Source organism: Rattus rattus, chromosome 18 (assembly GCF_011064425.1).
Source record: "Rattus rattus isolate New Zealand chromosome 18, Rrattus_CSIRO_v1, whole genome shotgun sequence".
Classification (NCBI taxonomy): domain Eukaryota; kingdom Metazoa; phylum Chordata; class Mammalia; order Rodentia; family Muridae; genus Rattus; species Rattus rattus.
In genome coordinates this window covers 48,970,139-48,987,796 of record NC_046171.1, presented here as the reverse complement: position 1 = coordinate 48,987,796, position 17,658 = coordinate 48,970,139, and the positions used below count along the sequence as shown (strand labels likewise).

Here is a 17,658-nt window from a genome sequence, read left to right as displayed (position 1 = left end):
AACTGCATGCAACTAAGGAATGCTGAATATCCCTCAAATGGTTAGCCATAATATACACACAAGTAATATATGAACTGAGCAGTTTGTGTTTTATATTTACATGTTTGTACATGTGCATGCATGTGTGTGTCTGTGTGTGTAAAAATAATTAAAGAAAAAGAGGCCGTAAATTTGTGAGCAGGAAGTATGGGTAGGTGAGACAGGTTGGAGAGAAGAAAGCAAAGAAGGAAATAATTTAATATTTTAATTTCAAAAAATAAGTTTTAAAATAAATTACTTTGGAAAAATCTAGATAATTATTTCAGATTAATTTGATTCTTAATACTTATTATTTCAAATGAAAATTGATCAAAAATTTTCTAAATGTCAGCTACCATATAAATAAGATTTCTAAAACTCGAGGATATTTTGTCATATAATACTTAGAAATATAAAATGTATAAACAGTATAAGCAGTTATTCCTAAAGCAATCACACAATTTGTCACCTAAATCTATGTATTTCTCAAAGTAAGAGTACTAACGACTGCAGTGAAACAACACTTAGAGTGGGAGCACCGGTCTCACTACTCACTACACTCAGGCTTCCTGCAAGAACCCCAGGAACAGTGCACTGCCTCCTATGCATGGTTAGAGAGCTCACATCAGTGTCAGTGCAGAAGGTTAAGTGTTTTATGTTGACTATGTTTAAAGGGTTATTCTGGGCTGAGCATGTGCCACAGTGCTAAAATATACACTGGGCATGTTCAAAGTTCTAGGTTCAACCCCAACACTGTAAGAAGAAAGGAATTTTTAAAGAGCTATTCATTAAGACAGTTCATGTTCACATGTAACTGCAGAAACTTAGACTGTACCTCATCCTGAAGCTCATCCCCGCTTTTAGCAGAAGCAAGCATGTCATATAACGTACAGCACAGATCTTCAACTCTTGGTGCTTCGGTCATTTCCTTTAGAGTTGCGTTTAAGTACTTCTCTACTTCACACCACAATAAGGAGCCATTTGATTTTTCCACGGGCTTGAGCTCTGGGGTGTAGGGTTCCTGAAACTGTTCATTCAGGAACTTCTTGTAGTCTAAGCTTATAGTTTTCTGGGCTTCACCATTTACTGGTAATTCATCAAAGTGGTCCAGATCATGCATGTCAAAGGAAAATGCTAAGTTTCTACCAAAGACCACTCTATCATTACATTGGTTTTCTGTCGCCTGGACTAAAGCAGTGAGATCATCTTGACTAAAATGAGAAATAATCCGACTAGTGGCATTACAAGCTGAGGTAGCAGAGGACGATGGAAAGGGTCCAAACATCTGTCTGATAGCCTTTGTCTCCGTGTAACCAACAGAGTCCGTCATGTGAAACGTCATAAAGAGGAATGCAGCCCCGCTTTCAATTGCTTCATTCCCATTATCCGTTCCAACTGTTCAAAGACAAAAATGAGAACACAGTATTAGCTCGACTGAATCATCATCCAAATTGGCATTAAAAAATAATTCTTCCACATTTTTTTATTTTTATTTTTAAATTTGGTTGTGAGTAAAATCAACTTAGGACCAAAGAAATCCATTCCCAAATTTCCAAACAACTATGTTCAATCAACCAAGAACATTTTAGTTCAACCAACTATTAATCTATATTTAGCACAGAAGCTACCTAATAAAAATTCTTGCCTCTCTTTAGAAATGAGCTATTAAAAAAAAAAGAAAGAAATGAGCTATCAACTAAAACTTACTTAAAATTTTAAAATTAAGTTGATAAAGTACCGTAAGACTTTCAGAATTAGAGACAAAGGTCAGGAGACCTTGCACGCTCATGGCTTTCATTACAATTTGTACAATAGACCTACATGACAAGAAACCTGTATATAAACGTATACAGCTCTCATTCAGAAACATTTCACACCACCACGATGTGTGTGTTTATGTGTGTGTATGGATGTTCAAATAAATCTAATTCATCATATTACAAAATATGGAGGAAAGATGCTATGTTAAAGAAACAGTGAATGACCAGACCCTGTGTTTAAAGCACAAACTTTCCATATACAACCATCTTACATAAAAACAGGAAACTACTCAACTCTAAAAATGTGAGAGAATTCTCACAGCAGAATATTTTTATTACAAAGAAGAATTTGAATCTTCAAGAGTCCCCAATATGAATGTGTCCTATCTAACAAACTTGCCAATATAAGAACATTAGTTTCTTCCTAAAAGATAGCTCTACAATCATCCCTCAAATTTGCTAAATTCCTACAAGGGCAGGAACTCCTGACCCCATCTTTTGTTGTTTGGTTGTTGTTTTCTTCCGGCCTTAGTATCTACTTTGCATTTTCTAATCTAACAAAAATGGATGTCTTAATATTCAGGAGTAGGACCTACCAAATGTCATGGAACCCACATAGCCGGAGACTAAGAAATCTGATGTAAGAGGATTGCCTGATGCCAGGAGTTCAAGACCAGCCTGCATAGTATAGCATGACTTTACTAAAATAACGTTTCCAAAGGTTAAGATTTAAAAATAAAAAACCAAAAAACAGAGCAAAAAGCCTATTCTGTCTATTTTCTCACCCTTATTTATCAGTCCCTGGCATCCTAACTGCTCAAATCCCACTCATTTTTCAATTCCAGATCTTAGCTACATCTTCCAAGTGGAGCAACACCATGCTCAATTCTGTATTTTCTGACTCTACTTGCCCCACGTAGATAGTTCAAAAAGGAATGGTTGAGTTAAACTAAATTCTGTCTCAACCACAGAGACACCAAACTAGTTATTCCTAAACCAGATTACCAGACCTCAACTTATGAATTTAGAATGCAAATAGCATGTGTGTGTGAATAAGCAACTTCACCATGCTAATCCCAAAACTTTCTAAAAATGTCTATATTATAATTTACAGAACATTGTTGCATTCTACTATGGGCACTGCTTAGAGATTTGGGTTTTTGATTGTTCTACAAATAATTTAACAAGGTTAGTACTGAACTCTGAACAACAACAACAACAACCCTGGAATTTATGAGACTGGAAAGATGGCTCAGCATTCAGAGTAATGGCTGCTCTTGCAGAGGACCTGGTTTGAGTCCCAGCACACACAGGGCAGCTCAAAACATCTGTATTCCACTCCCATGGGATTGATCACCCCTTCTTCCTGTGACTGTGAGCACACATCCACATGGTATGCAGACAAACAGATACACATTGCACTCATACACAAAGAGATGTTTAAAAAATTTAATGGAATTCATACCTACAGCCAACATACAAGAGTATACGTTTCTTAATAAAAATAATCTACTAAAATAAAACTTCCTAAGTAGCCTTACTCTGTCCTAAAACATTATTTCCTTCATGCATATGCTAAAATGAAAACTCCAGCATGAAAATATATAAAAAAACAACAACAAAAAAGTCATTAAACAAGATTTATAGCAATCCTTTATTTCCCAAACATTTCTCCACTGTACTAGATTCCATGTAAATTCCTGAAAGGTACATGTGTTTCCACTTAATGTTTATTAAATAAATATTAAGAATAAATAAATCACTTTAGAAAATTTGGAAGAAACGTGTTATATTACTAAAAGTGGAAATAGTTTAACTTTCCGATAGCAGGTAAGCTAGTGGTAACATTATGGCACAATCTCAGTATAATAAGGAAAATGAGTGCATTGTCTTGGTCAATGCGCTACTGCTGTCAAGAGAGAGTTTGGCAGCTCTTATAAAAGACGGCCTTTAGATGGGAGGCTTGCTTTAGGTTTCCGAGGTTTAGTTCATTATCATCATAGTGGGAAGCACGGCAGCATGCAGGCAGCTGTTGGAGCAGTAGTTGAGAGTTACATCTTGATCTGTAGGCAGGGAGAGAGAGGCTCCGGGCTTGGCATGAGCTTTTGAAACCTCAGAGTCCACCCACAGGAACATACTTCCTTCAACAAGAACATACTTGCCAATCTTTTCAAATAGTGGCACCTAATGGTGTCTAACTATTCAAATCTATGAGTCTATAGGGGCTACTCTTATTCAAACCACCACACTTATCATAAGAAGTACTATTAATATGTATGCTAAGCAGGAGAAAAATCCATTAGTCAGCTTTCAACAGAAGATAATTATATACTCAGAAAAGTCCATACAGATCAAAAGCAATTTATTTCATAATGTCAAGTACAACTGACTTATGTCTACAAACTTTCAAACTTAACGATTACTTTAAAACTTTATAAGCTTTGGCTGGGTTGTGGTGTTTTATAAAGGTGAATACCACTGGCTAATGACTACCTTTCCTATGTAACCTACTCAGCCAGATGTTCTGGGCTACCTTCTGAAACACATGCTTTAATATCACACAGTGTTAGGAATCACAGAGCTACTCTAGAAGTTCCAAAACTTGGGAACGTTAACAAGTAGCAGGGGCCTTAGCTAAAAAGACAGATTACTACATCCTGGAACAATTAACTTTTCCAAGCTAATTGGAATGAGGAGTTAAGTTGCACTACCTAGCTTTCTTAGCGTTCACAAGAATATATCCCACAGCCACATGCATACTGGTGCTCTGGCTGCATGTGAAAAGCTGCTAGGCACCTGAAAGAACAGAAGCACAACTAGCCTAGAGATGGAACCATTTTGATTCTAGCTTAGCTGTTGTTCTACTGCTGTGAAGCAATGCCATGACCAAGGCAACACATACAAGAAAACATGTAGTTGGAAGCTTGCTTACAATTTCAGAGGGTTAGTCAATGATCATCATGGGATGAGAGCAACTGGGCATTGTGCTAGAGCAGTAGCTAAGAGCTTTACATCCTAATCCAAAGGCCGCAAGCACCAAGAGACTGAAATGGTGTAGGCTCTTTGAAACCCAAGTCCACTCTCAGTGACACACCTCCAAGGTCACACTTCCTCTAACAATGTCACAACTAGTCTTTCCCAAACAGTTTCACTCCATAGTGACAAAATATTCAAATATATGAGGCTTTGGAGGGAATTCTTATTTAGATCACCAGATATTCAAATTTTCCATCCACTATATAATGAAAAGGATAATCTGTAAACTAGGAAACCTCTCCTTTCATCCTGTATGTGACAACTACAGCAAGGTTAAAGAGGAATTATTTAGAAGTTCACGGAAATGCTGTATTGATACTGGACCTGCCTGTCTAACAATTATAACAAGAACAGATAAGATGTGAAATATAGTATACTATAGCATATCCTAAAATGCTTAGGAAAAGTTAAAGTGTCTCTCTCTAAACCACTGGATCACTGGCAGAGAAGCAGCAGGACTGAGCTTGGCTAGCTGGTGCTTTCCTAAATGTTTCAGAGAACATTACTACATAACACAATTATTCAATTATTTACATAAAAATAGAAAGTTTTAAAGTCAAAACACAGAGTGATGCTACAACTCTAAATCATTCTCCGCAAAATATACATCTGTATTTTCCTTTGAGTGAAGTGTTTAAATCAAATAATTTTATAAATTCACTTCTTCAATACCCTTTGCTTGTAATTAAATTCTTCAAAATAGCAGAAATTTTTCATTTAAAAATTAAAATAATAATAAGCATTAAAGTTAAAAGTAGTCAACAAACAAATCAGTTCTCTAATAAGTTAGAGCTCCATTGTTTAGTAAATATTTTATGCTTATATTAACAATGAAATGTTCAATGCAGTCAAATTTCTTTTGCTTTGTTATGTTCAAACTTCAAATCATAGTTTTATCTCTAATACTTGTTTTAATATGTGAAAACTACACTATAGTCCTTCATTGTTTACCTAAATTAGCTCCATTTATTTTTAAAAAATCAGCAAGACAGGCAACTTGGTGTAAATATGTTTACAAAACCAGTGATTACATACCGATTCTTTTTTTAAAATTTAAAAACTATTTTTCATTCAAATGTACAAACCATCAAGAAATCCTAGTGATTTCAAGCAATTTTAAAGTAATCTAAATTTCCCACTTATACATCTGAAAATGTTACCAAGGCTCCTTACATCTCAGAGTTACCTTTACCTGTTATTGTGAAATTGAAACACGCATAACATTTTACTTTGAAACACTTAGAACACAATCTAACCTGCCCAATGTTTGCTTCTCTATTACTTCTTCCTGCCTTGCCTAGGGGAACTTGTCTGTCCTTTGTACAACCCTATTGTGGGCATACATATCTATCAAAATGTTTTGCACAAACAGAACACTATTTGCTGACCATGGCTACCAGTACACCTAAGTTAAAAATGACTGACTGCCAGCCTTTACCAACTGTTATTCCCAGTACTGTTGTACAGCTTTGTAGCTGAAGTACACAAACTGCCATCATCATCTTAACAGATGATGAAATGGGTCCAAGGATACCCAAAACCCACTGCAAACCAACAAAACTGCACTTATACCTACATAATAACTGATCATCTGAATCAATCTCAAACTCCATGAAAATAATTCATGAAAACATGAAACAGAAATCCAAGTAAGACAATACCACAAATACAGAGATAATAAACAAAAATTCAACAAATATGAAGAAAAACATATCAGCAACAGAGATGTGGGGCCTATCACTATCACACTGATGAACACACAGGCAATTAGTCTGATAATGTATAGTTGTGTTATAAAGGAGGCACACGCAAAAGATACCAACTTAATTTTACTATACTGGTTACAGAGTACTGGGTAGGTTCAGCTATGATTATATTACAGCTAAGTGGTAAGCTAAATGGTAAATATTCAGACTTTATTTTTCTATGTTTTAATCAAACTAAAATAGTTCATCAACATTTTTACTACTTTAAAGCATTCTAAGTGTTGATGCATACCTATAATGTCCCACACTAAGCATGCTGAAGCACTGTAAGTTTAATACTGTGAGATGATAAAATTTTATTGGGGGGGGAATAGTAATCTTTACTTTCATTTAATTTACTAGGAATATAGAAAGAGTATATATATAACTCAAGGAGTTGCCACAAAATGGACAGGTTTATTTAATATGGCTACACAGCTCCAGAAATAGAACATTACTACAGTCCCCTAGATACCTACTTCAGGCAGTTCCAGTCACTTTCTTTTTCAGTAACAAGTTTCTACTCTAAGAGTAAGTTGCCCATAGGTAAAAAATAACCCTGGAGTAGCACACGCTTGGGAGGAAGGAAGGGGACCATAACAATACTGACTTCAAAGACAAATTCTCATTTCACATTCGAATCATTCCTCATTTTCTGTGTGTTTGACTGTTTTTTTAATACTGCAACACTTCTTCACACAGCCTAAACTGTTGTTAAAAGGTAATACAACAGTACATCTATGCTATAATTTGGTAGCAAATTGTCTGCACTTCCAGGCTATCACAAATCATGCCGTCATGAATACACAGGACATTTCAGTATACACATACAACCATTTTTAATTGCATTATTTCATACTAAGAATTAAATTTTCATTGGTTTAACTACTACAAACTGCTCAACAAATTCAAATACTGTACCAGTTCCAACTGTAGCAGTAACACACGTAAATTCCTGGTCCTGATCAGGAACCGCGAGTTCGATCCTCTCGACTTCATCTATGAAGTCTCGACTTCATGAGGAGGCATGAAATAGGATCTTTAAATGAGGATGACAATTTCTTTCACCTTTACTGGACATCTGATTAATGTAGAAAATGCTTGTGCGTTTTTATACCCAATCTATCCTTTTTACTGATTTTCTTGTTGAAGGGTCTTGGTCATTTTTGTATAAGATCTATCCTTCTTGCTGATATGTAAGAGATCATATTGAGTATGGATAGAAATGATTTTGACAATATATCCTGAAGCTCTATTTCCCATACTCATTCCACACATTTCATTCTTAATGAAGAGTCCATAGTACCAATCATTACCTTTATGATTCTACATTTTATTTTGTTTAATCAATTTTACCAAATGTGAAATCATAAAATGTCAACATCATCCTTGAGAAAATTGTCTTTTTTTTTTAACTCTATGATTAGGATTACTTATATAGGTAGATTTACATATATATATATATATATATATATATATATATATAGAGAGAGAGAGAGAGAGAGAGAGAGAGAGACACAGAGAGAGACAGAGAGAGAGAGAGACAGAGAGAGAGAGAGAGAGACAGAGAGAGAGAGAGAGAGAGAGAGAGAGAGAGAGAGAGAGAGAGAGAGAGCCAGCCCTTTCAATATCAGGTTATTTCCTTTTGTTGTACATGTCTGTTCTTTGAACAGTATCTAAAATGTGCATTATTTTAAATTTCAGTATCTAGTAGTTTTTCCTGTTTATTTCTTAAGATTGATTGATCTGCTCTTTGTCTTTGAACTTTAGCTTTCAGAATATTTTATTCATTTCCAAAAACATATGAATATAAACAGTATATATCGATTTGGATAACTATAGTATCATTATAAGCAACTAAGTTCTAATCCTTAAGATTAATACTTCAAAAATTCAGCCTTCTTTAATCTCTCAACAGTATTTTATAGAGCTTTCCATAAAGAAATCATGAAGATCAACATTTATAACTTTTGATGTTTTGTAAATGTAACCTAAATTAAACCATATAAATCTCTATATAAAACCTCATTAAAATTACTTTAAATGGGGGCTGGGGATTTAGCTCAGTGGTAGAGCGTTTGCCTAGGAAGCGCAAGGCCCTGGGTTCGGTCCCCAGCTCCAAAAAAAAGAAAAGAAAAATTACTTTAAATGTCATTTTGAACTTGATCTGGCTAAATTAATTCCTCCAGATACAGTTATTACTCTTAACATTTATACCTTTTTTCTTTTCTTCTTCCCTAAATTATATTAAGAAGGATTTTCAGTGTGCAAGAGAAATGGTGCTAGATAATCTTGGATAATACCATATTGCAAAGAATCCTTTTTATTTTAAGTGGCATATAATAATTATATCTATGTACAGGGTAATATTCTAATGTGTGTCCATGTGAACAGTTACATTATAATAATTAGCATTCAGTTGTAATTATGATTTTTCTCCTAGCTCTTTATTAAATACACTGGTGCAGCGTTAATTATCCTATTGTGTTGGAACATTAGAAGTTACTCCTACCTAGCAGGTCTGTGGTACCAGTAGCCAACCTTTTTCTGTGTCCACTTTCCCCTCCCATTCCCAGCTTGCAGACATCACCATTCTCAGAAGCTGATGGCACTGTACCACATAGTCTATTGGCTCCACTGTTTTTATTGATACCTTTTATCAGATGAAGGCAGTCTTTTCGTATTCATAGTTTGCTAAGAAGTGTATCAAAAATAGCTGTTACATATTCATAAAACCCTATCTATTGAATAGTCATTAATATTTAAAGCTGTTAGTTTATCAGAAATCTTACTATTTCCCCAATTAATCCAGAATTGTTTCACACACTCACATGAACTTACACTTTCTTCTGAACACATATCTACATCATCGATCTTTTCTCAATCACTTAATATTATATTCAATAAGATCTTCCTTTTTACTATTAATGCATATCGGAAATTTAGAATTTCCTTTTTATGGACATATCAAATATAAGACCATTACCTAATCATGGCTGGCCCACAATCAAAGTTTTCCAAATAACCCAAACATATCTTGGTAATCTTTTTTTTCTGATTCAAGAGTCAAGCAAGCATTATAGATTGCATCTGATTATATGCTCTTACCCTGTCTTCTTCATCAATACCCTCATAAGATCTTAAGTGAAACTGCATGACAATTCCCAGGTATAAACCATCAAGGTGAATAGATTTCTTTCTTAATATTTCTAATTACAAGCTGAATTTTTTACTAGCCAAATATCCAGATTCTGTATTTCTTCTTTGTCCGTTTAATTCATCTTTGTTATCTAGTTCTCTGAATCTGTCAGGCCTCTGTTTTCCTCCTCTTTTCCACCCAGGCCCCTCTTTGGAAATGGACAGTCACTGCTAGAGAAATAAATGATCCAAAACCCAGTATCGTTCTTTCTGAGTTTGTCTGTGCTTCCAGATCTTCAGTGATGTGAAAGGCAAGGCTGGAGCCTGTGATTGGACAGTGGAAAAGGAAGGCGGGCTCAGAGTTTTAGAGATGGGAGAGAGAGGAGCGACGAGAAGGAAGGAGGATGAGGAAGAAAGAGATGATCCAGATTCTGTGTGGCTTCAAACAGCTACAGGTAGCTATGAATATCTTATAAGGGATGGATTTGTCTTACTAGGTGGGCAGTTTATACTGATATCAATTGGCTCGAAGTTCATTGTGTGGACATTTTGTGGGGTGGGAATTTACTAATATAAATCTAACTGATAAATTACAAGCCTCTAGAGTTTTGATTTTACCTGGTTATGGGGCTTTGTGACAGCAAACCACAGGGGCCGGATGGCTGGGAATGTGAGCAGAGTCTGCCTGCATGAGACAGGCCGGTCAGTCTGCCGGCCGAGAACAGGCTGGTCTGTCTGCTATAGTAATGTACTCTTTTTATTTATAATTTTCTAATTATTCTCAATAGATATTTGTCCTAAACTACTTTATTGGCTATTTTATAATTTGTATCAAACTTTCAACTGTTTTAAAATCCACAATTTCAAAATAGCTAATTTTTATAAATTCCCCAGAAACCAACCCGCCATATCATTCCCATAAAAACAAGGCTTTATTTCTAAATATGTATTTTTCCAGTCCCTTTTCACATTGTATATTTCCTTTTCTAAGTCACCTCTTTATAAACTGTTCCCACCCCAGGATTTAATTCCTTGATTTTAATAGTAAAATCTTACTTTCTTAATAACGTACAATCATAATGGATCCATCTAAAAATCACTTCATAACTAACTCACTGCTGCCCAACCTGCCCTCTGACCAGTATTTTTGTTTTAAAAGGAAGAATGAGTATATATGTATGTGTACATGTTTATTTGTGTGTCAGCATGTCACAAGGTGGTATTTGTGTGGAAATCTGGGTATGCTCCTCAACTAATCTCTACATCTGATTAACACTTTTCTTAATTTTACTAAAGTCAAGATGCACACAAATATCAAAACACACATAAACTCATGGTTACAAATTTAGAAAGGCAAAACCAAGAGTTCTTTTATAGCAATGGAATCTGAATGCTGAAACACGAGGCTCTCACTAAGTCATCACTCACGCTGTCCTTGTAAAGTCAATGCTTTGTTCTGCCCTGAGGAAGAATCTGCAGACTCTTTTGGCCCATTTGCATGCCATTCCTGACTTCTACAGTCTAGTTTCTATCTCTACTGCACAAATCCTATTTGCCACCTGAACTTTTTGTTTGTTTGTTTGACTTGTGAACAGCGGTAACTGGACAAATAGTCTAAATATATTTTATTTTTTTTAATTTAATAAAAAATGTCCTAGTGGTACTTGGTAAACCCAAACTTTCATCTGTGTTTTCACTGAGTATTCTGAAGTATTATTTATTATAAAGGAGCTACTAAAATAGAATCAACATTGTATAAATGAAGAAAATAAAGGCAAGGGGATTAGATCAAGTCATTTTCTATGTTTACTATTACTTTTTCAATATTCTTAAAATCCAGTGTGGCTTTGTCAAATGCTATCATAACAGTCCTCACATGGTCCTCTCTCCCCCTAGCCTGACACAGACTCAATATTGTTGTGCTGAGTTACAGCCCACCATTCATGTGTGCACTAGGTGGCCTCCTGTTGAGAAACTCAACTAACACTGTTCCTTGATGTTATTAATTGTATACAGTTGGTTATTTTCTTCTACCCCTGCAACACTGTCCTAAATTCATTAACAGATAAGAGCATCTTAGACAACTGTAAATATTTACCGGGAGACTAACCTTTTATTACATACTATTACTATATAGCTTATAAGGATCCTATTATAGAACATTTTGGGTTTTATTTTTAAAGGGTATACCGATTTGTTTTGCAGCTTGTAGTATATCTTTTAAGTCTTCATTTATAGTTTGCATTTTATTCTTCTCTAGTTTTTCATTCAAAAACTTCACTATCTTCTTCCATGAAAGGCCGAAATCTAAAGCTTGTTCATGAAGTTTGGATCGCTTCAGCTGAAAAAGAAAGTATAATATGAAAAAGTCTGGTTAAGTTTTCCTCCAATCCATCATAAAAATATTTTATTACAAATCAATTTTGCACTAGCCAGAATTCAAAGTTGTCTACTCAGACACTAATTATTCTCAGAAGGACTTAATTTAAGTGCAACTTCATAGAAAGAGAAAAAAATGTTTTATAAAAAAACAATGTTTTAATTATAAAACATCCATACAGCAAAGTAGAATGTTTAACATTCCAAAGCTAACATGTAAACAACCCACACATTCCTATCCTTTTCATAAAAATACATTCCGACGAACAGCATTTAAAGACTCTGAGAGCCCCTGATTAATCAGCTCGACACGTTTAAACAATATTGTTTTCAGAATATGACCCCGGAACTGAAGGTAGACACAGACTCTTTTCTATATACACTCTTTTCTTGAAGCTATAAACATTTTCGTCAAGAATTGATTACAGAATAAAACAAAAATTTCATGTCAGACCCGTGGCTTTTTGAGACATGAAGCAATCTAACAAAATGGAGTGGTGAGTCAGACATGGAACTGAAACTCTATTCTTGCTTCCACTGATGATGCTCAGTGTCCATTATTTCTCTGCTTCAATTTCCTAATTTAAAATGAGGTCAGGCCATCTGGACTGAGAAAAGAGGTGATGGTGGGTACATGAGAAACAGACCAAACAGATCGGCCATGAAATGACTTTCATAGATACAATGATTCATTTTACTTTCACATAGGTACAATGATTCATTTTACTTTTGTCCCTGCTTTTGTATATGGTGGCCATTTCCTGTGACTAAAAAATCTCATAAAAATAAGGCTCATTATGCATGCATGCCATTTTCCTTCTTCAGGAAGCAAAATGAAATTAAAAGCGTACAATAATAAATGAAATGACATTGGGGTAGGGAGTAGGTAGGTAATCTTTAGGCTTTTAAATTGTAAAATATTCCATACTATCATTGGTTCAGAATTTGCCGTGCCTTAAGAAGGTAAAAAACAGAAAACAGAGTATAAGATATTAATATTAAGAATATAAATTTTAATCTTATATTAATTACTGTGAGAAATATAGGTCTGACACAATTCTCCATCATTAGAGGGAAGCTGCAAAAGACTGGTTGATAGTCTGCTTTCTGCGTCCATCTTTAGGAGAAGAGATTAACTTTAACACTGTATAAAGACTGCTCCAGTCCACCAGTAAATCATGCTTTCACTCTACCAAACACTCAACTAACGGGCCAACAACTAAAAGGAACTGCTTTACATTTTTAAAAGAAAACAGAGGTCATTTCTTACACACCGCCTATCTTCCCTCATATAATACATACATCCTAAACCTATAAACCTTGAGCATGCTGCCAAACATTTAACTTTTTCTACTAGAAGCCAATGTATCATTTATACACTATGTAATGACATGTTTTGTGTGTGTGTGTTTTGCTCATTTACTTGTTGAAACAGTATATATACTGTAATCATATCCAGAAAGAAATACAGGTACTTAAAGATTAAAAGATTAAAATAACTAAGTTTCTTTCATTTGAATATTAGCCAAAATCTATATATTATGAGCTAAATTGCCTCTCCTCAATTATCACATTGAAATCCTAACCTCTACCTCTACTACCTCAGAAAACCATTAATGATTCCACCTGATTGGTTTCATTACCCCCACCCCAAAAAAAAGACCTAAAAACAAGCAAACAAACATGGAAGCTCAAGGACACCAGGGATAGGCTTATACAGAGGAATGGTAGAGGTTTCCAGAGAAAAGCAACTCTGCCTTGATCCTGAACTTTTAAGTACTATTCTATACAAATTAATATGTCACAGGTTAAGGACTTTTCTTAAGAATCTCACTTATAAATAATTTTCAATAAGCCTTGGCATAATGTAATTTTACTATTTATAACATTACATTTATAATTCTATATGATTTATTTTATAAAACTTACATAAGTCAGTTTACTTATTAAAGATATCCGTGTGAAAGCACATACCTTAGTTTGTTGCTCAGAAATCAATGTCACTGAATTTAAGAAGCGACTGGCATTTTTTCCATAAATCTCAAAGTGCAAATAAGCTTATTGTGCAGGAGGAAACTAACTATACTTAAAGTGAATGTAAATGTGACACTATGTATTATAAAACTGAGTCATGTAAGGACATTAGTCCACATCACTCACAGTCATCATCAGTCAGTTACACTACAGTAATAAGAATCTGGAATTCCCAAAGTTTTTACTACTACTATTTATTTCTTAAGATGCAATTATAAAAAGGCCTTACAATGAACTTCTTTAAGCCATGAATGTACTCATCAGTTATATGAACAAGTCAACTAGGAGACCAAGTATGGAGCTAGAAATGAAGATTCATATGTCCTATGTTAAGGTATAGACAGTGTTTCTATTCATGTGTGAAGAATTTAACAGGAGACCTAAAAATGTGCCCAGCTGACTCAAAATAAATGTAAACTAAAGCACAAAATTAGCTGTGGCAGAGGCCTAATGAACAGAAAGCATGACAGCCTATATTGGATTTTTCCCTTTGATAATAGTCAAAGGTATTTAACATAAGTAGTCTTGAGAAAATATCAGTATACTCAATCTCCTCCTCAAGACAGAAACTAGATAAAACTTCCATCTTAAAAGCATACGACCTAAAAGAAGAAATGTCAAGTATTCACCCATACTCTGTTTTTAATAGTTTTCACCTAAAAACATTTACCTTTAAGTCAGCTACTTCTTCATTATAATTATCTTGCTTTGTGACATTTGAAAAAGGAGCGAAGGCTCCTGTGAGGCGAGGTAAAAGCCATTTATTACCAGTCAGTGATCCAGAAGTAAGAAACTCGAACTGAAAAACACAATGGTATTTATCTGTTTAGAAAATGACACAGGTAATCAACTCAATGAACTGACCTACACACACACACACACACACACACACACACACACACACACACACACACACACACACACACACACACACAAAATTCCAAGAACACTTTCTACCAATGTTTGTTTCTTAAGAATAAAAAAAAATCTCCCAACAAATAATAACCAAAAGTGCTAGAAACTATATAAAATATATCACATCAGACAAAACAGACCTTAAAGCAAATGACAGAAGGGACTTAAAACAAACAAAAGATTCTAAACAGTAATAAAAGACTGCTAATATACAAAAGTGCTTAGTCCATATGTTTAAAAAAAAACTTAAAAATTAACTAAAACAAACCTCCAGAAAGAAGTGGTAAGTCTAGCATCGAATTGCAGGTCAAAGACATCAACTACCAAGAGTCACAAGTCAGCCCTACCTTGTCAACATTCAACGTACATTTCCAAGTTTTAATTTTTAAAACTACATTGTGCATGCATACATGCTTATGTGTACACTGTATGTGTGTGCATGTCGATGCGGACAGGCATAAACCTGCCGGCACATGGCACAAGATCAGAGGACAACTTGTGGGAGGCAGTTTTCTTCTCTCTTACGGATCTGGGGATTGACCGCAGATCATTAGGCTTGGCAGCCTTTACCTGCTGGCTCATCCACCTCCCTCGTCATAGAGCAGTTTTCAGGTGGTATGTGCAATACAGCATAAAGTAAGTCTCAACTGATTTCAACTAGCATTACATAAATCAGGAAGTAATGAACACTTTGTACAAAAATAGTAACAAGTACTATACGAGTCACAGCCAGTCTTTATAAATATTTTAACAACGCTTTAAATCTACTCTGGAGCTCAATGTAACCACTAGTTGCTGAACTCTGATAGAAGTCATTTCTCTTAACAAAATATAATTAAATGGGGTTGGGGATTTAGCTCAGCGGTAGAGCACTTGCCTAGCATGCGCAAGGCCCAGGGTTCGATCCCCAGCTCCGAAAAAAAATATATATATATAATTAAATTATAAGTCAGAGACAAAATGCAAAATATTAAAAACATACAAGATTGCATAAAGATGAATGAAAAACTGTGAAAATAGCTAAAGGAATGAACTGTCCCTCACAAAAAAGAATTTCAATAGGTAAAGTAAAATGACTTATTTCGTAAATAAACTTCCTAACTAGAGTACTTCAAGGTTCAGCTACCCAGTGGGAATATAGACAGGCCAAACACTTGTAAGATTAACATGGGTGGAAATTCAGGTCCTTGAGCACCTACAGAACCTCCATGTTCCTGAGCTCTAGAACAAAAGCTTGGACAGAGACACCGGGACAGCACTAGAAGCAAACCACCAACCAAAGATACACAGTGGGGTACCCATGGCTCTGGCTGGGTTTGTAGCAGAGAATGGCCTTATCTGGTATCACTGGGAGGGGAGCTCCTTGGTCCTACGGAGGCTTGATGACCCAGGATAGGGGAACACTAGGCTACTGAGGCAGGAGTGGGTGGGTGGGTGGGTGGGGGAGCACCCTCATAGAGGCAGGGGGAAGGGAACAGGGGATAAGGGTCTTGTGGATGGGAAACATTATCATGTTTGAAATAAATAACCAATAAAAAATGAATAAATTTGCAGAGGAGAAATAGATCAAACCTAAGGGAAAGATTAGTAACTCAAAGGCAGGGATACAATACAGGTAGTAGAGAGGGGTGCCTTTTGCAGATGACCTGAGCTGGATCCCTGGAACCCACACACATGGTGGAAAGAACCAAGTGTCCCTAGCTATCCTCTCACCTCCACATATATGACAAACACCCGTGTACACACACAAACAAAATAAGATATAAAAAGATCTTTTAAGATGTCAGATTTCTCAGACATCTACATGTTCTATCAGTTATATACCAGCCTACACTGAGTGTTACAGCATTTCTGTCAAATATTTTCTTTCATATGTTAATCTCAGTCTTTTGTGCTGAGGTTCTGCATTGCAATCTCCTGACTAAAGATAATTCTGAGTAATATTTGTATGTTTCAAAGACTGAGTAAACTTTTTGAAGCATATGAAAGGGAAAAATAAATAAATTAAGAGTTAGTAAACAACAGATATTTTTGAACTTTATTGTGCACTTGTCACCCAAAGGATTTGTTTTTTAAACTTATTATTATTTTTATATCCACAGATGTTTTCCATGCCTGTGAACTACAAACTTATTGAGGCCAGAAGAGGGTATGGATCCTGTGGGACTGAAGTTCCAGTGGTTCTAAGCCATTGTATAGGTGCTGGAGCTCAAACCCAGTCCTGAGGGTTTTATGAACCATGAACTACTGAGTCCCACAATCTCCTATTCCCAGTTATCTGAATGGTCAGATGGCAGGGCCCTGAGATGTATTTACATCATATTCGCAAATGATGAAGCAACCCCCATACAGAGTCTTAAGACACAGTGCCCTGTACTCTTAAATCAATATTCAATGTGTGCTCATGTCTAAACTGACCTCCCACCACCAAATATCCATCTAATAATAAATCAAGGACTTCCATTTAGATTCAATTTGTCTCCTACTATCCTTTCTCAGTTGGATTCCCTAAGAAGATTAAGTTGTACTGAAAGAATCTTGAGCACCATTTTTCCCTCAGTTCTACCAAGGACTGACTCTATGTAACATCAGTAGAAAAGCAGGGCATACAGAGAATGCCTTCAGGAGCCAAA

The 17,658-nt window shown here is 35.4% G+C and overlaps 1 protein-coding gene across 1 annotated transcript in view; it reads right to left on the bottom strand.

Annotated features, from left to right (window-relative positions):
* Positions 1-17,658, bottom strand: part of Ascc3 (activating signal cointegrator 1 complex subunit 3) — a 274,305-nt gene that overhangs the window by 240,819 nt on the left and 15,828 nt on the right. Inside the window, exons 4-6 of the mRNA XM_032888665.1 lie at positions 14,781-14,909; positions 11,888-12,038; positions 854-1,413 (exon numbers count right to left, since the gene is read on the bottom strand). Of these exons, the coding sequence (XP_032744556.1) occupies positions 854-1,413; positions 11,888-12,038; positions 14,781-14,909 (840 nt within the window). The remainder of the gene's footprint in view (positions 1-853; positions 1,414-11,887; positions 12,039-14,780; positions 14,910-17,658) is intronic.